Genomic DNA, 24,565 nt, shown 5'->3' with positions numbered 1-24,565 from the left:
AAGAGCCCCTTCCACCAGCATTTGGTTTAGTATTCATATCTATGAAACATTCATAAAATGCATGGTGGTGAGACGTGGAACAATGTTCCAGCTAAGCAAATGGAGGGATGAATCCCACAATCCCTACAGAGGAAAAGGGTTTATACGGAGAACAGAAACAGGCAGGGAGGGACTCCAGACCTGGCTCTGAAATGTTTGAAGCTATGGGAAATATTCCCCTTAACTTCCGATGAATTGGAAGCCAAGTCACCAGCTGGGAGGATTAGAGATTCCACTGCGGTGGGTCATTTGTTTGCAGTTGCATCATTGCGTCATCAGCTTCAATGCAGGATCCAGAGGGATATTGATGACACAGCTTGATCAGTCCTTTGAGCTCCTTTCCAAACTTTCTTTACATAGCAACATCAGGCCTAGGAACATGTGGTTTCCAGCACTGCTGGTTACCTTTCCTATTTTTTCTGGACAAGCCCTTCACATATTTCCCTGATAGGCATGAGAGAAACCTTTAAATGCTGATGAGTCCACCATATTATTTCCTGCATAGCTTTCCTTGGAACTTGAAAGGCTTAGTGGTGGCCAAGAAGGGGCAGAGCTGAGAAGCTGCTGATCCCTCTGCTTACAGATATTGCCTTGTATTCCTCCCATGTGTTTTGCATCCCAATATAGGGTATGTTTGCATGGACAGAGGCTGGTTTTGGGCATCTTCTCTCAGCTGGTCTTACTAAGCTGGAGTTAGTCTCCACGCGAACACAGCTGCATAACTGCTAAATCAAAGTTGGTCACACTGGGGAGTACTGGACACATCTGCACTCTTCCTGTTGACTCAGTGGTCTGTCTTTCCCATCACTCAGGAACCTTAACATCTCTCGCTATGAACTTGTCTTGACGACAGCTTTCCTCACTCTGCTTGCCTATATTTACGTAGAATGATGAACAGCAGAGCAATATAAAGTTGGCATATTGCTGGAAAAACAACATGCCTGGGACAAAATTGACTAGCAGGTAGAATCTGCAATGACTACTCAGGGCTTCTTTTTATATCTTATTCATTCATTTATAACTTATTAGCTTAAACATTTGTTAATTGCTGGAACTATTATTGGAGTATGTATATACCAATCGATATCCTAATTATGAACAGAGCATGTGTGTCCTTGACATATTTAGAAGTATTTCAACTTACAAGTAACATTTTTAACCGTATGCCGCTTACAGCTTACTGCAAGTCTAGAGGGCTTTAGAAGAACTCCATGAGGCTTTTGGTATTAGTCAATATTATTCAGTAATTCTTATTTCAGGGCATGGTTCTCCCAGTCACAGGAGACTAGTTGTCATGCATGATTTTTAAGCTTAGTTAGATCCAGGCATGTCTCACACCTTTGCAAGACCTTTTGGGCAAGAGTTGTTCATTCATCTTATATTTACACCTGGCACCAGGTGTCCCTTGAGACAGGGAAGGACATCCCAATTTTCTTCCAAACTGGCAGTGTAGAAATATCTATAAGATCAGTAAACATCTTAAGAATTAAATTCTTGCCCACTAAAGCAGTGACAGTTGTGCCTACTGGTCTCTTTTCTCTTCTCTTTCCAGACCAAAGAAGCTCTCTTCACAATTCTCCAAGACCTAAGGCCTGAAGACCACTTCAATATCATTGGCTTTTCCAACCGAATAAAGGTCTGGCAGCAGGACCGGCTGGTGCCAGTTACTCCAAATAATATAAGAGATGCCAAAAAATACATTCATAACATGTCGCCTACTGGAGGTATGATCTAGAGCTATGAACGGGATTAATTTTGCTATCCAGTTAACTACACCAGAATGGGGAGCAGTGAATGTGGTCCCGACATATAGCATGTAGCAATAAAAAGACATTGGGACTTAGGTCATGGGACAAGGGGGCCTCTTCCCACCTCTGCTCAGGGTTATGTGACAGAATAATATGTGCCCTTTATCAGTGTACATGATGGGAAGGTGTCCCCAGATCCAATCATATGACCTAATATACTTATTAAAGCCAGCTTGGGCCTGTTCTGCCATTTATTTGGTGAGACCCTCAGAGTGGGAAAGTTCCCAGGGTTATTTTTTGAGGACGCAGGAAGAAATACCATATCCTGGTGAAGGAGACGCAGGGCCAGTACTTGCGCAGTTTCTGAAAGCCTGTGTAAAAGCAAGCATGTGATTTTGCCTGGGTTGGAAACTCCAGCGATGGACTACCCAGCGTGGGCTGTGGGATTGCCTTCTGCAAGACCTCGTTTCTCACCTAGTACTGTCTTCTTCTTGTCTCTACCAAGAAGCAGCCAGAATGACATTTAAGAATTTCTTGTCCCTTTTTGCTTGTGCCTTGTTGCCAGGAGTGAAGAGGGGAGAGGAGGAGATCCCAGAGCAGTGGCAGAATGCAGGCATGATTTTGAGTTTGATTGAGTGGTCTCCTATGAGACTATGGATACTAGCATAAAAAAACCATAGTGAGGTTTGTAATCAAACATACTTCAGCAGCTGTGCCCATGCTAGCTGAGCACGCCCAAGGTGAGCAGAGAGCTGCAAAATGACCTACGCAAATCCTTCTCCACACAAGCAGTCACAGCTGGTTGAAGGTCAGACAGGGCCTTCCCATGGCTACCCCTGAGCAGTGACCGCTCCTAGCAAAGGAAACTCTCTGATGGAAAAACACAGCAAACAGGATGGTTTGCCGTACTGTTTGTATTGTGAGAGGAAGAGTTTAGGAAGTGGTCAAGGGACCTGCCCAGTTAAACAATTACCAGTAGTGGGACTAAACTCAGAGTACAAAGCTTTTTACTCCTGAAGTGCCAAAAGAGCTGTGCAGGAACCAGCTGAGTTTGCCCATGAACCTGCCAGAGAACAAAAGTAAAAGGAAATGATTAACTCAGGTTCAACAGGAAGGTGCAGTGATTCTCCACCACAGGCCAGCAGTACTTTAGTTTTGGCTAACTCTGCATTTTCCCTGTAAAGGTGGTGTTGTTTGAGTATCTTCCAGCGAACGTGAATGCACTCAGGCTCACAGATCACACACACGAAGAACGTGCTGTGCTTACACCAGTGTCAGACTCATGCAACAAAAAAATGGGAACAAAATATCGCTGCTCAATATTTGTGCATATGGCAAAAGGCAGTTTTCAGTGCTTGGTAACTCTGTGATGTGGCTGGGTTTGAAATGACACAATCTGCCGCATGGGATGGTTATCTTTTGTTTCTGGGGAAAAAATTCTTTCTGAAATTTTGGATCTGGATGGAGACTGAGAGTATTAGGATATTTAGATGCAGGTTTTTGGTTCAAAACCATTTTGCAAAAAAACACAGTCTGGATTTTGAGGACTTTTCAGAAGTCTTAGCCCATTTCCCGTTCCTTGTCTTGCTGCAGTCAGTGGGGCTGTGCACGCTAAGTTCCTATGTACATGATGCATGGTCAGACCTGCTAGCACATCCTTGCTGATAACCTTCCTAGATCTCCCCTTTTGGACCACGAGGAGTCTGTTGTGTGTGGCTCTTAACCCATTTCACCTGCTTTTTTTCTGAGAGCTGTTTTTAACCCAGATGTACTGATCTTGCAAAGGTTCCACAACCAATCCCTCTTTGCTTTCACTTGCACAAGAAATACATTGAGCAAGGCGATACCTGTACTCATTCTCCTGCTTTCTTTTTTCTGAACATGCAGTAGGCTTGGATCCTTTTCATGACTATTCTTCTAACGTACATCTGTTCCCTCATTTATTTTCTGTTTTCTCCCTCTCTCCCCACTTCAGGCAGCTTCGTTGTTTTGTGAAAACACACTCCTCAGCTAACAAAGCCATTTCTCTTCCCTTTAAACTTTGTTAGCCCCTGGGGTTTGAAGAACAAACCCAACCACTTGTTTTCCCATTTGAAGGCTTTTTCCCTTTCTCCAGAACTTGTGCCCTTCAGGCAAAGTGAGCAGAACTTGTTTTCCTAGTTCAGATATCATCTGGGAGAGTCCCGTAATTAAGGTTAACTATTTTTGTATGTACCGGTGGGACATGTTATGTGCTGTGACTCTGCTTACCATGGCTGATTATTGTACATTGGGATAGTCAAGGACACAGCATTTTCACATAATAAACTGCAATTCATAACTCAATTCATAAGACTATAAACAGCTATCCCAAACTGTGCTAAGTTACAGAGCTGAACTGAATTAAAGGGCTAGTGCCACCTCATGTAGAGAAAAGGAACGTCCTGATGAGCAGAGATGCTGTCATCGTACTAAAGGGAGCTTAGGGAAATTATTTGTGCCACTCTTAGGAGAAATGAGCTAATCATTTTGGTACCTTCCCAGGGACTAATATTAACAGTGCTCTCCAGACTGGTGCAAAGCTGCTAAATGATTACATTGCTCAGAACGACATTGATGCCAGGAGCGTCTCTCTGATCATCTTCCTCACGGACGGGAGGCCCACTGTTGGGGAAACACACTCATCCAAAATCCTCAGCAACACCAAGGATGCCGTCCGTGATAAATTCTGCCTCTTCACCATTGGCATTGGCAATGATGTGGACCACAAGCTGCTGGAGAGGATGGCACTGGAGAACTGTGGCATGACGAGGCATTTCCAGGAGGATGAGGATGCAGCCAGCCACCTCAAAGGGTTTGTTCTACTTTTTTTGTGCTTATATCTGCATTGTGTCCTCTGGACAAGGGTTTGGGGAAAGAAAATCCTCTAAAGAGACATTGCAAGAGATGGGAGTTTCTCTGAGGCTCAACTCTGGTTAAGAGAGGCAGAGTACGCTCAGATACTGAGGATGCCTACCCAGAAATTGTCTCCTTCCTAGCAGACACCCTGAGCTGTACTGGAGCTTCCCAGCCCCTCAGAACAAGGCATTTGTCTCCCTAATTCAGATAATTCTTTTGGGCATGTAAACCTGGAGAAATGGGAGGCATGAGTGCCACCTCTCCGCAGGTGGATAGAGGGAAGAAAGGATGCATTGCTCACTTCAAATTGACAACATAAACAGCATGGAGGGGCTCAGGAATGAAGATCCCAATTTGGGGCAGAAAACTATTTTTCTATTTTTTGAAAATGATAACCTTTTGCCCAAACTCCAAAATATTCGACTTTGAAAGCTACACAAGGGTCATTCCTGGGATGATCATAGAGTCGCTTCATTCTCTCATTCTTTGTGACCCAAACTCCTAACAAGTTTCCTGTAATCCTCATCATTCAGTAGGATCGGAGATTATGCTCCTCTTCTGTGATCGGGGAGCTGTAGTCCAAGGGGAGACCCTAGTGAGAAACAGCAAAATGATACCTGAACCACAGCGCTGTCTAAAATGTCAGGCAGTGCATCAGTATTTCCAAGCAAAAATGTTTGACTTTCACTCCCCAAATGTTAGTGTTTTGAACCTCAGGAACCAAAAAGAGACAGTCATTGAGCAGAGACCTCTCGCCTAGCTAGCGTCTAATTCATCCGGAGCAATGAGACCATGCACCTCCCACTAGAGCTTTTCTTTCTGCGGTGGTTATGCGCGGACAAGAGTGTCTTCCTTTTAAACCAGATTTTGTAGATCCATCTGCCACTCCGCCCACATCATTTGCTTCTCAGAACATGCATTTTGGATAGCAAGTGGCATTCCCTGGCAAATGAAGGATGTGCTGATTGATCGGGCCGCAGGAACCCAGCACTGCAAGTACTTGTTCAAACACCTTTTTCTGACAAACAGCTCACTGTTTATCAAGCTCAGTGATGGCAAACCCATTTGGCATCTGGTGCCAAATTTGTACAGAAAAGCACAATCACTTGCTGGAGGCCAATTCAAATCACTGTTGGAGGGAAAATCTACATGGGTGCCAATGTAATTTCTGATTTTGTGGTCAGTGGGTTGTATTTTTACACAGATACTTCCTTGCACTGTACTATAAGACAGGTTGTATCTCTCGCTCCACCGTTTGTTACAACCCGGGAGTTATTTCACAGAGAGTTCTCAGGTTTAATTCACTCATGTTTTAAAATGTGACGAGGTCTCTGCATCAAAGACGCTGAGTGCTCAGGGAGTCTTTAAAAGAAAGTTAACTAATTCAGCCTTTGGGTTTCCTCGGAGAGAGAATAAAACAGAAAGTGTGACTCTACCTTCCAGACAATCTGTTTAAGCAGATGTGAAAAATAAATGCAGCTTGAACTAAAAAAGGGCTGAGGCCAATTCTTTGTTTATTTACCAAATTAGACTCAAACGACTTGCCAAGAGATGAGGAGTCTGGCATTTAAATGGGAAATATGGCATTCTTGGAGCAGCTTGGGAAGATCCATCAAAAGCACATTGCTGCAGGGAAAACACAGTACTGTAAACTTAGGGCTTGACCCCTTGTAAAGGCTTTCTGGCCTGTCCAGTGCGAGGTATTCTCAGAAGTATGGCAGGTCACGTTAACAAGGCATTGTAGGGTTAAGCTCTCTGGTTCCACGGAAGCCATGTCTTGCTCCAACAGAAAATCAGCAATAAGGTAGCAGTGAGTTCTCTCCTGCCAGGCCGCCTGTATTTAGTAGTTAGGATTCCTCCATTCCTTGGAAATGTCTTCATTTATGGGGGCATAGTGAGATTCCTTCTTGATTTTCTTTCTCCTTTGGCCCTCAGAAAACTGTATTCCTGCCTGTCCTACACTGACCATCCCAATCGGTAGTATCTAGGACGCTTCCAGTGATACAGAAGCTTTGGTTCAGATACCCTTCAGCTTTGGGGGACCTAGCATCTTGGTCTTACAGTTTCTGGCTGTATTATGCATTATTTCATGCATAATAACACTAGAAAACTGTAAGTAACAACATGTCTTCTAAGTATACACTTTGAAATAACTAGGGTGCTTTCTGTGAGCCTGAGAAGCCAAGAATTTACTTTTAATGGACAGGTCCTTTTAAACAAACTTAAGTGGTCACAAATATCTCCTTGCAGAGCTCTGGAATCATAGTGGAAGGCAGGTGACTGCCAGCCCATGCTGGGATGCTTCTGAACATACTTAAGAGACTCTGTTTAGATGCCTAAGAAACACTGAAAACTAAAATAAGGCAGAGAATAATTTTGGTTGAAAGGGACCTCTGGAGGTCATGTAATCCAGCCTTCTGCTCAGAGAAGAGCTAACTTCAAATTTAGGTGAGGTTTCTCAGGGCCTTGTCCACTCAAGTTTTGAAAATCTCTAGGGGTAGAGACTCTCTGGGTCCAGTTACAGTGGATGCAGTAGTTAAATTTGGGGCCTGGTAGCTCTAACTGCTCCTGAATGTCTTAGGAGCCACATTAGATAGTCTGACTGTATCCTTGGCCACGTATAAGTGCAAGAGTGTGTGCATACGCTTGGATGAACAGTACTGATGGTGAGAAATGTTTCTTTGTTTAAGGTTCTATGATGAAATAGGAACACCCCTTCTCTCTGACATCCGTGTTGACTACCCTGAAGACAATGTGGAGCAAGTCACCCAGAACTTCTTCCCTAACTACTTCAATGGCTCTGAAATTATAATAGCTGGCAAACTCATCAACCACACCACAGATAGTCTCCACGTGGAGGTGACTGCTAGCAACTCCAAGAAGTACATCCTGCTCAAAACAGATGTGGCTATTGACCTGCCAAGCAGGAACGACATCAGAGGTGTCCCCGGCCTGGAAGATGGCAAAGGTGATAAAAATTACATTGAGAGGGCATGGAGTTACCTCACCATCAAGGAATTGCTTAATTCCCGGTTGAAGACTGATGACAATCAGGAAAAAGACTATTTGATGGAGAAAGCCAAGTCAATGGCCCTGACTTACAATTTTGTTACTCCCTTCACCGTTCTGAAGATGAGAGAGGCTGGGCTCCATTCAGAACCACCTCAAGAGGAGTTTATCAGCCCTTCTACTGATGGCATTGGTGAGAAGTTGCAGAGCTTGCAGGGACATAAGGCACCACCAGGTACGAGGGAAAAATAACCATGTGCTGGTAAGAAATCTTTTTGCATAAGTAATGTCTCATGGCTGACTGGCAACCGAGGGGTGGTAAACAGAAAGCTGAGATTTTCATATTGATTTTGCTAATTGTGGGTTGGGTGACCTTGAGCAAACCTTTTAGGCACCTGACTCACCCCCTGGAAGCACTTACTGCTCTGTAGAAACTATTGAAGAAAAATTGGTATTCCCAATGAAGCTTAAAGTAGCTGCAGAAATATGTTCCATAACCTCACTGAATAATATTTTGGGAACATTATTATACTATGGCTTTTTATGCTGCTCAATAAGTAATTGTAACAGCCTTCCTTCCCCACTTCTAGGTATACGTAGACAGCAAGATAAACAAAGAATTAAAATCTCCAAAACTTCAGGTCAGTGCCTGTTTTCATGCCTTTAATAATCCAAAATAATAGTGGTTGTTTTATGGAAACTTCAGTTGCATGCCACTGTGGTATAACCATCCCAAGAGATCAGCCAAAATCCTATTTACTAGACCTGCAGAGTAGGGAGGAAAATGAAAACAAAAACAAAATACAGAGAGGAGCAGTAATGAGAAGTGTGAGGAAACATAGCAAAGCAGATGATCTACAACACTTGATCCTCATGTTTGAGACTTCTATAGATTAGGGGAGAACAGGAAGCACGTTCTCTCTGTACTAGAACTAGTCAAAAAACATTTTTTGAAGTAATGTTGCTGAAACATAAAAAGTGTTGTTGAAGGAAAAAAAAAAAAGAAAATTCTATAGCGTTTTGCTATTTCTCTGTGGGTTCTGCACCTCTACTTAACATCCTTTTCATACATTAAGCACTGAAGAATAAGCCCAGATTAAGAATTTAGACTTGAATTTCACTGGATAAGGCCAAATTTACCTTAAAAACTAGGGGCTTGGCTTGTCTTATTGTTAATAACAATTATCTGGTAGTTGATAATAGGTCAAGGATTGCTGAAAAATTAAGGTCGTGGGATTGTTTAAATCTGTTGTTGACTGCTCCAACTTGATATTGAGGACCAGGAAGGTTCAGTGTGAGGTGTGCCCATGTAGCGGTCCTTGGTTAGAGGACATATTTTTGTGTGCTGTGGGGGATGTAGCCTCCCAACAGAGTATGGAGGAGTATAAAACACCTGCATGACAATTCCCATAAATACTGAAATGATATTCCAGGAAGAAACTACCCTGGCTTTCACCTGGACTGCTTTGGGTTTTGAGTTTTCATTGAAAACCCAACCTCTTCTGTGAGAAAAACAAAACAAAATAAAATAATCTTTGTGAAAAACAAAGCAAAACTTGGCATTTCCTGGCAAACTCCATCCAACCCTCTAAAAACAACAAACCAGGAGGTCTTAGAAAAAACAGGTTGGGACAAACATACTTTGAAAGGCAGTTTTGTTACACTCTTGGACACTGCAGTTTTGTGTAAGTCTCTCACATTTGTCTCTTTTTCCATGTCTTCTCAGCGGATGGAGACCCTCACTTTGTCATTGATTTTCCCTCCAGCAAGTTCTCTGTCTGCTTCAATATTGATGGAGAACCAGGAGACATTCTCCGACTGGTCTCTGATCATAAGGAATCTGGTGAGCAGCCAAGCAAAGCAGTTGCTTGTGGAGGAAAGCTGAAGTGCAAGGCCAGCTCTCTAGCAATAAGACTAAGCACCAAGGTGCTTCATAGGCAAGACAGGGGCAGGAAATTAGAAAAAGTTGCTTTTCTGGCCAGGCAATGGAAAATTGGTGCACACGAGTTTTCCGGCTTTAATCACCTGGATTAGAAGGGGAGGTAAACTTCACTTCCATTTACTGACCTCCAATTTTATCATAGCTTATGGGTAAATTCACAGCAAGCCTAAGCAAGGAGGAGGCCTGGCCACTGTTACATACACAATTTGTCTACAGAAGTGTTTTTCAACAGATTAGACCTAACCACAGAGAGAACTGGCCTTTATGTGTATCCAAATTTTTCCTAGTTCAGGTCTTCATTGACTGGAATCAAGGGAGCAGCAATTGCATGTAAACAGCCAAGAGACCCACTTGAGTGCATGAGGACCACATCGCACCCCTTCAGTCCAGCTAGATTCGAGAGCTCAGTTCCTGATGATTAGACCCAGTATGGTCTGCGGGTTGCACTTGACCCGTGCTACAACACCCAAGCTGAACCCACAGCCACAGGCATTTTGCATACTGCATGTAGTGTTTGCATAAGCCATGCGGCCACCTCCGTGCCGAGAGATTACACAGGGGATTCAGCTTTCTGGTGCAGAGACACTGCATTTCTTTGACGGTGCAACTTCATCAGTCCTCTAGTTACAAAGTCACAACATGCAAATAAAAGATTTAGAATCAATAAAATTGATCTGTTATTGGAACTTCACTTTTTACTTACAGTGCTGTTTGCTTCAGGGCAGAGCACATTATCCAAACAGGCTTACCAAGCACTGAGGCTGTTTCAGAGGAAGGACCACCAAACTGGTTGCCGAGTCATGACAGCCTTGAGAAAACCCACACCATTCAGGATCTGCTTTGCCCAAGCCAGTCTGATCCCCAGGGGCCCAAACTGTGGTCTGATCCGATCTGGAATTCTAAGCAGGGCAGCTAATAAGTAGATTATGTCCTGAGCAGGGAAACGGTGGGAGGAAGGGGTGTCAAAACAAAAGACAATGCACAGACTTGTTTTACAAAGAAGATAAACAACCCTATAATAAAGTTATAAGAATTCTGTTCTGTGTGGCAGTGGTCTAGCCTCCATATTTCTGTGAATAAGATCCAGTTCCTGGCAACATTTCCCTTAAACTTCTTTCACAGACTGTGTTTGTGCTACAGCTTTGAGTGATTCTGTGGCTCAGATGCAGAATGAGCTTGAGAAAAACAGACTCCGTAGCACTAGCAAGTTGAGTCTGTGAAGACAGAAATGAGAGATTCCATCAGCAATGATGGGATACGGAGATATTTTATCTCAGTGTTGGTGGCTTGGGTCTAGCTTGGGTTAGTCACAAATTTCCTCCTTAATTGTTACTGTCTAGTAGCTGTTCAGAGACCCGTGGGAAATGAGACACTGTCTTAAGGTCAGGAAGTCACAAAAATAATTGAAATGATTTGGAATCTTAGTGTGGACATCTAGGCTTCAGCTGACTCAGTGGGATCTGCACCTTAGACTACTCAGGAGTGGGTTTTTTTGGGCAAAACTGAGGAAAGCTGGAAAAGCAGCACTGGTGAAGCTGAAAATAACCCAGTGGGAATGCAGGGTTCTGGGTCCTATTCTGCAGCAACACAGAGAGAGCCTGAATTTCTTACATTGCCACTTGAGGAGGTTTAGCACTTCACTACAGGTCCTGCTCAGTCTTTAGCATGTTGCCCAAGGCAGTAACCCTTACTCTGTGGCTTCCCAGGTTAGTTCTCTTCTTAGGAGTCAGGTAGAGGGACATCAAACCCCAACTGTCTACTACCCTGAGATACTCTGAGACAGCAGCATTCAGATACACCCGGGTCCTCTTCCTAGAAGTTCAGTCCTTATGCCAGTTGGTGATATGAGGAAAAGCAGGTCTGCCAGCAGCTTTTCTTAGTCCTCCAAGATCTGGTATGTTTGCCCAGGTTTAAGTTATGCATCAACAAATAGGTGATCTAGGTAAATCATACCACGGTTGGTTGGGCTATAGCAGTCAGGAAGATAAATATTTGTTTTATGTGGTTCAAAACCCCTGCACATCATTGTCTTGATGATAGGTAGGTCTAGGGTTGGATGGAGCTTAGGAAGTGGCTGTGCCGAGGAGCAGCTGATCCTGTCCTGTAGCACTGTGTACACAATGTTAGGACTAATGGGGCTGGGGGCACCTGTCTCCAGGGAAGGCCAGTATTTCTGAGCTTGGGTAAATTTAGGCGCTCTGTATAAGGTAATCAATTTATAATGGACTGGCCACACTGCTTTGAATACTGGTAGGTAAAATAATTGAGCATGAGGTGGTGAATCTGCATGTCCTCAGTTGCAAGGCTTATATATTTGAGACAATAGACCTATTCTTGGTTCCAGCTTTCATTTATTGATTATTTTCCTGCAAGGTGTAACTGTGAATGGGCAACTAATTGGAGCTCCTGCACCACCCAACGGCCACAAGAAGCATCGGACTTACTTCAGCACCATCACTATCCTCAGCAATAAGCCAGAGAGATCTTACCTAGAGATCACACCCAAAAGAATCATCCTGGATGATGGGGAAAGACTTATTCTGTCCTGTGATCGGAGTGCTGTTGTGCGGAGCAGCAGCCTCGAGGTGTCCATCTCTGCCAATTCCAACATCACTGTGACGATACGAGACACAATCAGCTTTGTCATCCTCATCCATCATTACAAGAAGCCAGCCCCGTATCAGAAGAATCACCTGGGGTTCTACATCTCCAACAGTAAAGGCCTCTCTTCCGACTCCCACGGGCTACTGGGTAGGTAACAGGTTCTCAGATTCAGAGCTGTAAGCCAGAGAAAAATGATCCAAACAGTTTTAAGGACAGAGATAGGAGGTAACGAACAAGGCAGGTGGGGATTAAGCTCCCAGGTGAGACTTTTACTTCCACTCCCAAACAACTTCTCCCACTATCCTAGCTGTGCCTGTTTTTCACATTTCCACTCTTTTTATGATTGTTCAACACAGTTGTCATTAGAATACACATGCCTGACGTTCCCAATACAGAGACAGAAACCAAATATTGCGCAAGAACCCCGAATAAGGCACTAATAAGAGGTTCTCTAACAGCAGTCCTAATTCAGAATAGCCCAGCTGCTAATGTGCTCTCAGGGACATAGCAAAGTAGGGTCTGAATCTCTCTAGGCAGAGAGGACAGTCAACTGAGGTCTTGCAGATTCTGAAAGAGAGCTCTAATTGCAGAGCTAGCACATTACCAGAGATCATTGGCTTAGCCTTCAAGTACTGCACTTGCACATGTCCAGAGGGTCTGTTTTCACAGGACTGAGCTGTTTACACCTGAGCCTGACTGAGAACAAGAAACATTAGTACTTTTTGTGGCCCCTTTCTTTCAAACGTGAAGTGAAAGAAGAGCCATCCCCACATTTTGAGAGCAATTAGGCTTTTGGAAGGCTCAGAGAATGTCTAGATGGTTGGGTTCTTTCAGCAAATGAGAAGTAGTGATGTTTATGGCCATGTACACGTGCAGAACTCTAAGACTGAAGCCATAGTTTCTGTGACGTTCAGGTACCCCTAGGTTAAGCAGGAAATGATCCTTCAGGAGTGGAGTTTTGGATTCAGGCTGCTCACATGTGCAAACCTCTAACTCCACACTTAGGTTTGGCCAAAAAGAGCTTGCCCCCAAGAAGGCAAGGGAAGAGATCTTGGAGCTTCAAGTCTAGATCTTCTTTCTGCTTGCTGCTGGGCTTTGTATGGTTATATTATCCTCCAGTAACCATGGCCCACAGAGGGGAACTTGCTACTAGCAGCTCAAAAAGCTCTTTAGTTCAGCCAATGTATCTTGACAAATGAAAAAAGAAATAGGATTTTATTCCGATCTCTGCCTCTATGTTTGTGAGATTTAGAAAAGAATTGCAGGACCTAGATTCACCCTGCTATTGCAGAGAAGCCCTTTACCACCCTATATGCTAAGAATCCTCAAAACATGGTCTACTTAAAAAAAAAAAACAAAACCAAACCTGAACAACTTATAAACAGGCACAAAACAGCCAGTCATGGAATCTATTTTATCTTGCCTTGCAGGTCAGTTCTTGAACCATGAAGTCAAACTTCTTCAGGAATCTCTAAACACAAGTCATCAGCAGGTTGGTCAGAACCAAACTGAAGCATTGAAGCCAAACCCTACAAATACCCTGAAAGTGAAGGGACGGCTTGTTCCTGTTGTGTGGAAGCAGAGGAGGATCTACAACGGCCAGCAGGAAGTTGACTGCTGGTTTGCCAAAAACAATGCGGACAAACTGATCGATGGGAGCTATAAAGACTACTTGGCTTCTCATCCTTTTGACACAGGGACCAGCTTTGGGATGATTAACAGCCGTTAAGACCGATCACAGCAATGCATTGCAGCAGCATGTGTGACAGCGGTTCCCTTCTGAAGCCTCTAGAGCTAGGCAACTTATGAATATTCCTTTACTTTTTGGTGCCAAAGAAACCAAGGCTTTTTGCTCTTGGAAATCAGCTGTCTCTCTTTCATGCTAGATGAACATTGTTGATCAAATTCCTGAAGACAAGGAGGTTTGGGGGGGAGGATTGAGGACATGGTTAAAGGCGTGATCGGTGCTCTCCCAGTGGGAAGGGAGGGAGAAATGGGCCAGCACTCATATCAAACAGTGCAGAGAGCTGCTGGCCTTAAAATAACCGCATGCAGGGATCTGTGCAATACCCCCAGGGGCTGATGAGTCACTCAGTGAGAGGCACAGATCATACAGCACAGTGCCTATCTAGAGAGACAACCTTGGGTGATACGCCTTGCAAAGCAGTGACTTGGAGCACCTGCTCCAACCGTGGTCCCTGGGGAAAGAAGAGAGAGAGAGGAGAGGTGGGTGGATATTCATCTGCAGTGACCCATTAGCATCAAAGAGGTAACAAAGAAATCAAAACCTTAAATCAACAGGCCACAAGAGGGTATTGCTTTCTTGGTTATTGGGATGGGGTCTGGGTTTGCCACTAAGCATGATGTTCCCCGAACCACTACAGACCCTTAAAACAGTGGTGAAAACTTTCATGTGGTTTATTGCTGTCTCATGCACAGGCTGCATGCTTAAAAAGCATCTCTGGTCTTCAGCAGCAACAGGAGTGGTGCAGGTCCCATTCCATGAAGCATCTCATTTAAATAACATTGCAGGTTTAGTGATTTCTTGAGTCTTGGCTCCCCCAGAGAGAAACAAAGTTCCACCGTGAGCTTCCAACAGACCTGCCACCTCCTTGAGCAGAGCATCGCTTCTGCTTAGCAGAGATTTAAATTCTCTAAAGGACGATGAACCAGCACCCGTGATAGCTTATGACCCTACGAAGCAGCCTCTTGAATTTAGACTAGACATTTCTAGATGCTTTTCTAATCAGGGAGGAAGTCTTTATTTACTCCAAATTGTCAAAAATTTTTCATCCCAATTTCCCTGGCTCCATCTCCTTCCTTACACTGCAGGAATTTGTACGCAGCAGGAATTTGGCAGCAGGAGGTTACAGAAGGGTCCGCCAGCCACCCCCACTGCAGCTGGTGCTGCTCTGCAAAGAAACCTCCAAACCCAAACTGCAAGGCTGTGGTCTATTTTAAAGTGAGGCATCACTGAATAATGCTATAGATCAGCCATAGGGGAGTTTGCTTAGTAGAGAACCTGGCCAAAGAGGACTTCAACAACCACAAAGACATTTATATGGCAAGGCCAAATTGAGCTCATGTATAGTCTGCCTTTCCAGAACTGAAAGGAAGGAGGGTGGGTGTGGAAGCATCTCCAGGAGCTAAATGATATCCATGTGTTAGGAGAAAAGAGTTGCCAGAGACCTATACAAATAGGTTCAAACTTGACTGATTTTTTGCATATTTAAAAATTAAATCATATTGTTGCTGTAGGAGCTCCAGCTGCTGGGGGTGGGGTGGTGGTTTTCCAGTTGCTTGATCATCCAGTGAGTACTGCTGGCACTGTGACAGCAGAGCAGGTAGCAAGCATGGTTGTTTATTCACACCACGTGCTGTGGGGAAGAGGAAAACAGCTGAAAGCAACCGGCTAGATTTAATTGCACTCTGGAAGACCCTTACAGAGAGCTCAATTAGTGCAAAACATAAAGAAAACTACTGCTTTGAGCCCAGCTATCTTGAGAAATAGCTCTCCTGCAAGGGAGAACTGAAGGCAAGACCTTCAGCACAAGCCTGCGCATGCAATAACCCGAGATGCTAATGCTCCTGGGCCAAGAATAAGATGAGAAAAAGTTGACTTCTCCACCCAAACAGACAGGAGGAGGCTCACCCAGCCCATTCCCAAATAACCTCCCATTTCACTAGCACAGGGTGAACAGCATAGTGGCAGTGAACTTCTACAGTCCAGAGTTTGGCAGGTGTCTTCATACTGTCCTTACTGAAAAGAGATTTCTTTGAAATCTTTGCTCTCCTCCCACATTTTGCTGTTCAAGTGTATTGCTAAGGGGAGCCATTGGCTTAGGCTCTCCTCTTGTCTCATCTCTCCTGTATATAGATATGTATAGACACACACACACAGAGCTAATGCTTCAGGTGCATCATTACTCCTCTTCCTCCTCCTCCAGCCAAGGAAACGTATTTCTTTCAGAGCCTGAAAAGAACAATGATCAAGTCCACCTTCCCAGCCATGTGAAGCACCTGGAGCAATATACTCAAGTTCTTGTTAAGGCTCCAGTTATCCATTTCACAATAAATATTTTACAGTGAACACTGCAGTGAAGCTTTCATTTGGTGAAGATAAAACGAGCTTTGAAGCTAAGGTTATGTATGTTTTATGCTGCTGGACAAGCTCATATTACCAGTTGGCTGAAAGAACCACTCACAAGATAACAATAGGTTAGGAACTAAAGTAATTTAAGCAGAAAATTAAAGGTCAATGATGTTCACCAGCACCTATACACTTGGTAGGAAGCAAGACGTGTGTTATTTGAACAGACCCCAGGGGTCTACTCCCACGCTAAACTGAGAACTTAACCACATAGAGAAGACTGATCCAACATTTAAATACAGTAGCACAGGACACGGGAAACCAGAGTTTGTGCTCCTGTTGCCCCAAGAGCGGTAAGAGCAAAGGCAGGTCATGGACTGTAAGCTTCAGCTTTCCCCATCCTTAAAGCGGGGAAAGAGAATGTGTCCAGGTCCTCACATCCCTTTGCTGTAGCACAGAGCTCCCCGGAAGCGCACTGCAACAACTGCACGTACAGGCACACATTTGTTCTCGTCTCCAAGAGTGTCACAGAGCACTTTGTTTTGCCGTGATACGGTTAAAGATTGCGAGCTGCTCAGACAGCTCAGGAATGAGGGCTGAGCAATCACTTCGGAGGCCAATGCGCACCACCATTTCAGACGAGGGACTCCTCAATTTAGGGTTGCCGAAACAGCACTGGCTACGCAATGCTCGAGGGGAACAACCTTCACCTACATCATACTTGCCCTGCTATTGCCTACCGTGAGCCTTCTCGGCCAGCCTTAACTATGGGCTAAGATGAAGATCACGTCACTCACCTTCCATTTTAAGACAAGGACTTTGCGGTGGCTGAATATGCATTCTTCACATAATGCAGCATTGCACTATGCGGCCCTATAGCAAGAACAAAACCCAAAATACCAGTACACCTCAAAATAAGAAGCAAGTTTCTAATAGGGAAGCTGTTTTAATCTATTTTCAGTCAAGACCTTAAACAGCACAGGAGTTATTCCAGCCCTTACCAGCGCAGAACTCCGCCAGACAAGCAAAAGTTGCATTGTGAAACCAATTTCACTAAGCAATATAAATGATCTATTCAGAGAGCTGTGTGCCATGTGTTCCAAAAGCCATTTGATGTGCCAGTACAAGTAGGATTTTGACCCCTCATTAAGTAAGGAAGAAACAAAAAAAGGACTTAATTTCCAGAAATACAGTATAACGCTGCACAGCTGCAAGTGTAGCCAAGCGTGTCTAGTTCACTAAGGGGCATGCAAGACTTTGATTTGCATCTAATGCTTCGAAACTACTCTGAAGTTAAGGAAAAAAAAAACAAATCCAAAAAACTCACAAAACCTAAAAACTTCACACGGTCTCAGCTCAGCTTTTAAAAGTCTAAATCAGTCTAAGTTAGAAAATCCAAATCCTTTATTTTCCACTCCTTAACAAGCAGTGTTTTCTTGGGAAAATACAAAGGAGGGAGGAAAAATAAAAGATAATTCCTGCCCAACACTTCTGAGGACTGTCTTGCAATAAGCAAAGCCTGTCTACAGCTCAACCGGGTCTATGGGTTCAGATCAGTGGATCCCAGATCAGGCCCTGCTCTGAGGACTCTCCACCATTTGGACTCTGTACAGGTCTCATCACAGCTGTGTATCTGCACCCAGGGAGTGCATTATGCAGCTGCTCTGCGCGCTCTCTCTCCCCCCAGGAGAGCTGCAAAGTGTTTTGCATTTTTGTGTGTTTATAGATGAATACAATATGTTAACGAGAGAGCAAGGGCAAAGCCCTGCACCTCACACTTGGAGCAAAAGGTGCCAGATCTGGGATGAGCCAGGGGTCTTCTCCTGCAGCAGTCCTACTTGAGGTCATTCCCTTACCCCCAGAAGACCTGGTTAATGGGGCTTCAGTTGACTCTTCAGATCTAGTTTTTGAATCAGGTCCTGCAGAGATTTTATATGCTTATTTTAAACCAGGTAAAAGGAAAGTAGTCAACTTCTAGTTCCCAGTAAACACCCACTTGTAAGGTGGCAACTGGGATGATCTCTGAGTCTGTTCCAGTCTGGAGTCCAGCACAGGCTGATGCTGCAGCACATCAGGTCTTTGCACTGAAGGGGCTCGTTAACCCATCTACAAAACTCAGCACTGCGGCTCAGCTCTTCTCCTGTAGGTTTACTAGAATAGCCCTGCTGCAGAAAGATCATCTGCCCTCTGAGGATCTGGTCAGGAAAGATTTCAAGAGATCCCCTTCCTCTCCTTTACAGGGGTAGGGTTTTGCAAAACATTAAGCACATAAAGGCATTTCATTTATGAAGCAGTTTTAGGTCAAATATTTATTGCATTCCTTATAAAACAGTAAAAAGGATCAGATCCACTGAGACAATCTTCCCAATTCAAGACATTTAAATACATATTTCAAACCAATTCTTCTGAGTATTGTGCATATAAAAGTGTCACAGTTCAGGTAGTACAGGATAGATGTTTTTTTTTCTATAAAAAAAAGCAGACAATCTTTTGATTTCAGTCTCTAGCCCTGACAAAAAGTTACACCCAGCTGGCCAGCCAGGGGAAGTACATACCCATACCCCTAACCTCAACGTGCCTGCGTGTGTACAGGTTAGGGTCAGACAGGTAAAGCAGATACTGCTCAAGCCTGTACAGGATGCACAGATACCATCCCGAAGAGACAACTGCAGAAGGATACATCTAGATGAGGCAGGCAGAAGGATCTCTGCAGATCCATAGGGGTCAACTAGCAGTCCCCACCCCGCCCTTCCTCAGCCAGCTCAAGGATCACCAGTGCTGCTTCCCTTCCTCCACCTCCCTTGTCTCGGTGTTGTCAGATGACCACTTGATAGCTGGGCTGCTTCATCTTCTGGTTGGTTCCCTGGAGTCCTGAAATATCCTGTTCACTTTCAGACTGATCAAAATCCATGTCTGGAGAGAGTAACACCTAGAAAGGAGAACAGACAGATGCTGATGGAGTGAAAGTTCTCAGCTCTTCTTGATACTGCTTGCTGAAGGGGTCAAGCACACCTAGAGGGTCTGCTACAAGATCTAATCCTCTCTGGCAGATAGAAAAGGTCTCAAGGTCACCTTGACCGTATCTCTGACAACAGCCAGACAGATTTGGGTGCAGACACCAAGATAATCTGGTGTCCCAACCCCCCCACCCCCTCAAGAGCAGAACAGGCAGCTAAAAGCTCTGTTCACCGTGGACGGGACTCACATGTAGACATGCATGTTCAGGCCAGGCTGCAGCCTCAGTGGAGATGCACAAAAACTAGGCCACATATTTTGTAAACAGCTGTACCAAATGTAGACCTTTTCCCAGGCCCCCAGCTGCTTGCTATCTCCAGAGCTTAGCCAGAAGAGCAAGCAGTGCTACAGGGTTAGCTTCAGCCATGGCCAGCAAGCTCAGGAGTGGTGTCCTAGCCTGGTATCATCTTATTTCTATCTGGCACATCAGCTCCTGGCTCAGTTTGAATTGTGGGAGCCAAAATAGAGCACTGTCACCTCTCACCGGTACCTCTCCAGGTAAGAAAGCCCACAGCTTTGCTGCATGATCAAAAGGCTGCCCATTGCCTCCAGGAACACCTACGCTCTCAGTAGCTAACTTCAGACTTGGAGCTACCAACAGGCTGTTTTGAGCTAAACTGGCTGCCACCGGCCGGGAGCGTTTGCACGACGCAGATGGAGCCACGCGTGGGGCATCCTCCAGCCACATCATCTGGAAGAGGAAAAAGGCCGGATTTTACTTGGGCTATGGCCGCACTGACTGCAGAAGAGCTGAAACCCAACGCCAGCCACAGGCTGGATGGACGAGCAGTTTGCATGGGTAATATTCATGGCTTGACAGATTATTTGCACAACCCCATCCTACCCCTTCTTCTTACCTCGAACACCCAGCGTCGGGCAAGAGAAGCCCTGCTGCCATTACCCCGGCAGTAGCTACCTCTAAGCGCAGCGGCAGTGCGGTCAGCCCTTGCGCTACAGCTTGTGTCATGCCCAGCAGCACTCAGGATCTCAGATGAATCGTGGGATTTCTGTAAACACTAGTCATGCACACCAGAAGCCTGGTCAGGTCCTTGGCACCTCAGCCCCCAACTCTACGAGGGGGCCACAAGCCTAACAGCAGAGCCAAGGGCCTCCAGTTTTATCTCCCTGGGTGAGCAATGCCAGCAGCCCTTTCCCCCTCCTCCACTTGCCCATCACAGAACCCAAACACCATCGTTAGTTCATGGCCGATGCAGGGACAAGAGGCAGGTACCACAACCACCCCCACAAACATAGCTTCCTCCAGCAAGGCCGTGTAGACCTCCCACCCAAGCCTCAGCCCCATCTCACCCCCGCCTTGCTCCAAAGACTGAACCAATGCACTATGGAGCCTCGCTGCACCTGACTGGCAGCAGCCTTCCAGCTCAAAGGCACAAGTCAAGGGATGGTGCAGGGCTTTCAGCCAAGCACCTTCACCCACAGAGCGTCCCCAACAGCTCGGCCAGTCCTGGAGCTTGGGCAAAACCAGGAGCATGGAGGAATTAGTCTTATCCGCGGCTATCTCCGGGCACAGCTGTGAATTCACATGCCCTCCACTCGTTAGCGCTTCGGCAGCACCAGTCACCACAGCAACAAAATGACTAAACAGGAAAAACAAACTGCGATGACTCAATGACTTCAAAGGCGTAGAAGAGCCGCAGGGGAAGAGTTCCTCCCCGCCCTCACGCACGCTCCAGCCCCTCCATCTGATGTTGTTATCTTCACAGCAGCAAGTCAGACACTCAAAGGATAGCAGTAGATCAGATTAAGTTCTCATGCGTCCCCCCCCCCCCACATTGGTCTCAAGGAATATTTTTTGGTTCAAGACACACACTGGGAAGTTTCCATCTCTTCCAAGTGAAGACTTCCTCTGTTTGTCATATTAATATTGTGATGCTGTTGAACCTGAAAAAAATGGGTGGATAATTAGTCACACGCAGCATTATAAACTCACTGAACTGTGACAGGCTGCAACAGGCTAGTTTTGGGGCCCAAAGAACTGGTAATTTCAGTGGGTTTCAGCTGCAAACTCAAATCCCGTTGCAGCCAAGCGTGGCTGACTGAGCAGGCACTAAGCGCTGTGCATCCAGACCCATCCAGGCTGCTACCTGCCCACCACACAACTTGTATGAAGCCGCTCGAGCCAACAGTCCCCCAGTAATCCTTCCGCCGTTCTTCAGGGAGGTTCATCACGAGACAGCACCTCATTGCTCTCACAGTCATGAGACGTACCCTCAGATATGGTTTTCAAGCCAAACTTCAGTTTGAGAGTTTTCAGCACAACTTGGACAAGGCGCTTCCCCTGCGGATGCATCCAGGTCAGGATCACAGCGGGTCGGTGGCACAGCTGGGAATGGACCACGGTTTCCCAGTCCCAGGACAATGTGCTACTGTCTCGCTCAGCAGTCCTCAAATACTTCATGCATTCCTCCCCGCGCCAGGAGGCCAGCAGCTTGCAAAACAAAGTGGGTCACGCTGCTGAAACAGGGCTGCCCACGTGCTCTGTCAACCCTTCCCGTCTGGGGGAAGAGGCTGCCTACCGGTTTGGTACTCCATCCAAGCAGACCCTTCAGATAACCAAGCCATCTCAGCGGCAGAGAAAGAGGTTGCACAGACAGATGAGAACTATGACACAGGTTGTAAAACAAAGAAGCTCTGGGGCCATTTCCCTGCTAGCAGTGAAAACCTGTTTGCCTAAAGCTCCACCAGCTTGGTGTAGAGGTAGGACCCATCCCACTGTTCTCCTGCATCTGAGCTTAGATAAGTTCCCATGAGTCAGTAGAGCTGACAGGTGGGAGAGTCTCCTTCCAGAGGCACCCCTATGCCCACCTTCATTTAGCTTCCCCGTAGGACCAGGAACCTTAGCTCACCTTGAGCTATTTAAAAATCAGCTCAGTTAAGCAACCAGCAAATCAAACTCGCTCTTGGAGTATTCTTCAATACTTAAAAGCAAGCAGCATAGGTATTGGCATTCACCAGCATCTTCAGTCTAGGGATTTGCCAAAAGTCACAGCTCCTATGAAGGGAATCGGGATAGGTGCTGAACTCCATGCTGACCAAAGGCAGGTCCGTATGTAGTATATTAGCTTTCCTCTCAACCTTAAACTAGCCTCTAGTTTCACCCTAATGGTTCTCACAAGTACCACCGTCATTAGACCAAATTTTGCTTTAAGGCTCGTCTCTGAAAACGTAAGCCTTCAGAAAAGGAGCAGAAACTCGCACACCACCCTTGGGAAAAAACTAGAAACAAGTTCAAAAAAAGATCAAATAAAACATTATTAAAACTGAGTTGTTTTCCTGAGTGGAGGAAACAAAGAAATCACTGATAAGATCTAAAGTTTATTGGCACTTGCAAGGGCAAGGGAAAAGAGACGCAGGTCAAGGGCAGGACACATACAAAGCAGAAATAAGGGCCATGCAGATGAACGCATTTCCCCAGCCTGAACAGCACTGGATTCAGACTGGCACTCTTGAGAGATCCCTTTCCATCCCACGAGATGGCAAAAAAAGACTGTGTGAAGATTTACCAAGGCAGGGCACAAGTCTGAAACAACAGAAAGCTTTAAGACTGACTTGGAAGGAATGGTGAAATTCTTCCAGCCATAAGAACAAGTTTGTCCCTCTCAGAGTTTCAGTGTAAAAAAGGTTCAGCAGTTGTTCCATTACAAGCAAGAGCCCATGGTCACATCTGTGGCTCACCAGAAGAGCCCTAAAGCCCACAAGAGACTGCCAGTTCTTTGGTCTACACCAAAGGAGGAGTCAGTAAGTGACACCAGTGGCAGGATTGCTGGTTGCTGGGTTTCTTCTTGCTACCCAGCTGGTCTACCAAGCCAAGGACAAAGCTGCATTTTCCTGCTATTCCCTACAGAAAATATTGAGTGTGGGTTTTTGGGGTGTTTAACAGCTTAACTCCAGCCCGCCCTTTCCGTTCTCCATCCTCTTTCCCCTGCCTTTTCCGAACACAAACTGCTAGTTCGAGTGAAAATAATGACACTCTCTATTGGCAAGATAGGCAGAGGGTTGAAATTCAAGAAGGCAGCGTGATGGGGAGCTGTTGGCGCCTGCTGCTAGACAGCCCTGATGAACCCTGATAAACTGCGGGACACATTACCCTCAGCCAGCTCTGCCCTGTAGAGATGCTTCTCAGCCTCCCTCCCTCTCTGTGGAAGAAACTCCCCCACGAGAACAGGTTATTAGCAGCAACGAGCCCAGCAAACCCTCATTTTCTGTTTTCGAGCCTAAATTCCAACCAATCCAGCTGTAAGGCCCAGCCAGCCAACATTATCTTTAATTCATAGCCTAAAAAGTTGACAAATGAAGCAGGAGCCTATGGCTATACCTCAAGGCCCAGTGCCAAGCAACAGTTGGAAAAGCAGGTCACCCACTTCTATATTTCTTCATCACCTGCCTTCTCTGCCCAAACTATTTGTTGGGCCAGAGGCACAGGAACATGTCCGAGCAGAAAGGAGGCAGTCCCCGTCGACTGCTCCAGGTACAAACCAGACCCCTTGATAGCTCCACTGTAGTAATGGATCAGAGGGTTTCAAGATGGACAGATGATCTCCACACCGAAGGTCTCCGCAAAAATTTGTCTGAGAAAAAGAGTCAAGTACTCGGAAGATGGAAGAAGCCTTTGACAACAAGAGTCAGACTGTGGGAGTCCAGTTTCCACTGCCTGAAACAACCTGTCCAGTTGAGCTACCAGAAGAGCCTTTCCTAGCTTCTGGAGATTAACAGATATCTTCCCTTCAGATTTTCCAAAACTGAGCTAGAGGCCACAAAACATTTGCCCCACCTTCAGTGAAGTAAGGCAGAGGATCAGCTCCATTTCCATGGAAAACCATTAACTGCGATACCATCTGTGAATCCACAGCAGCAAGTGATCTGTAAGACTAAACGCTCCAAATTTAGGTTTGAAAGGCCGGAAAGGCGATTAGTGTCTCAGCTAGAGATGCCACCTCCTTACACTTGTTTTTAAGCTGATGTAATTTTAACCGATCTTAAACCTTCAGGAACACACCAGCATATCCAGTAAGACGGATCTTCACCACCACTTTTACCTCCAGACCTCCAAACTAGCTCTTTCAAGGAAGTACCACTCTTGAACATGAATCGCCACGAAGAAACCGGGGAGACGTTCATGCCGAGAGTTAATCCACCTTCATGTCCCAGGTATGAGTTCTTAGGTTCAATGCACAACTATCAAGACATACTGGCACTGCCCAGCTCAGGCCTCTCTTCCCT

The 24,565-nt window shown here is 45.5% G+C and overlaps 2 protein-coding genes across 2 annotated transcripts in view; one reads left to right on the top strand and one right to left on the bottom strand.

Annotated features, from left to right (window-relative positions):
- ITIH5 (inter-alpha-trypsin inhibitor heavy chain 5) overlaps positions 1–16,303 on the top strand; it is a 50,152-nt gene extending 33,849 nt beyond the window's left edge. The window contains exons 8-14 of the mRNA XM_075143146.1: positions 1,592–1,763; positions 4,311–4,620; positions 7,355–7,908; positions 8,264–8,314; positions 9,400–9,516; positions 11,989–12,366; positions 13,650–16,303. Of these exons, the coding sequence (XP_074999247.1) occupies positions 1,592–1,763; positions 4,311–4,620; positions 7,355–7,908; positions 8,264–8,314; positions 9,400–9,516; positions 11,989–12,366; positions 13,650–13,948 (1,881 nt within the window). The 3' untranslated portion in view covers positions 13,949–16,303. The remainder of the gene's footprint in view (positions 1–1,591; positions 1,764–4,310; positions 4,621–7,354; positions 7,909–8,263; positions 8,315–9,399; positions 9,517–11,988; positions 12,367–13,649) is intronic.
- A 2,755-nt stretch (positions 16,304–19,058) lies between these two features.
- The window catches only part of LOC142081418 (store-operated calcium entry regulator STIMATE-like), a 37,487-nt gene continuing 31,980 nt past the window's right edge, over positions 19,059–24,565 (bottom strand). Inside the window, 4 exon segments of the mRNA XM_075148178.1 lie at positions 19,059–19,238; positions 19,809–19,893; positions 19,895–19,940; positions 19,943–20,015. Coding sequence (XP_075004279.1) covers positions 19,125–19,238; positions 19,809–19,893; positions 19,895–19,940; positions 19,943–20,015 — 318 coding nt within the window. The 3' untranslated portion in view covers positions 19,059–19,124.

This window comes from Calonectris borealis, chromosome 1, assembly GCF_964195595.1.
Source record: "Calonectris borealis chromosome 1, bCalBor7.hap1.2, whole genome shotgun sequence".
Taxonomy (NCBI): Eukaryota; Metazoa; Chordata; class Aves; order Procellariiformes; family Procellariidae; genus Calonectris; species Calonectris borealis.
This window is presented reverse-complemented; position numbering and strand designations above follow the sequence as displayed.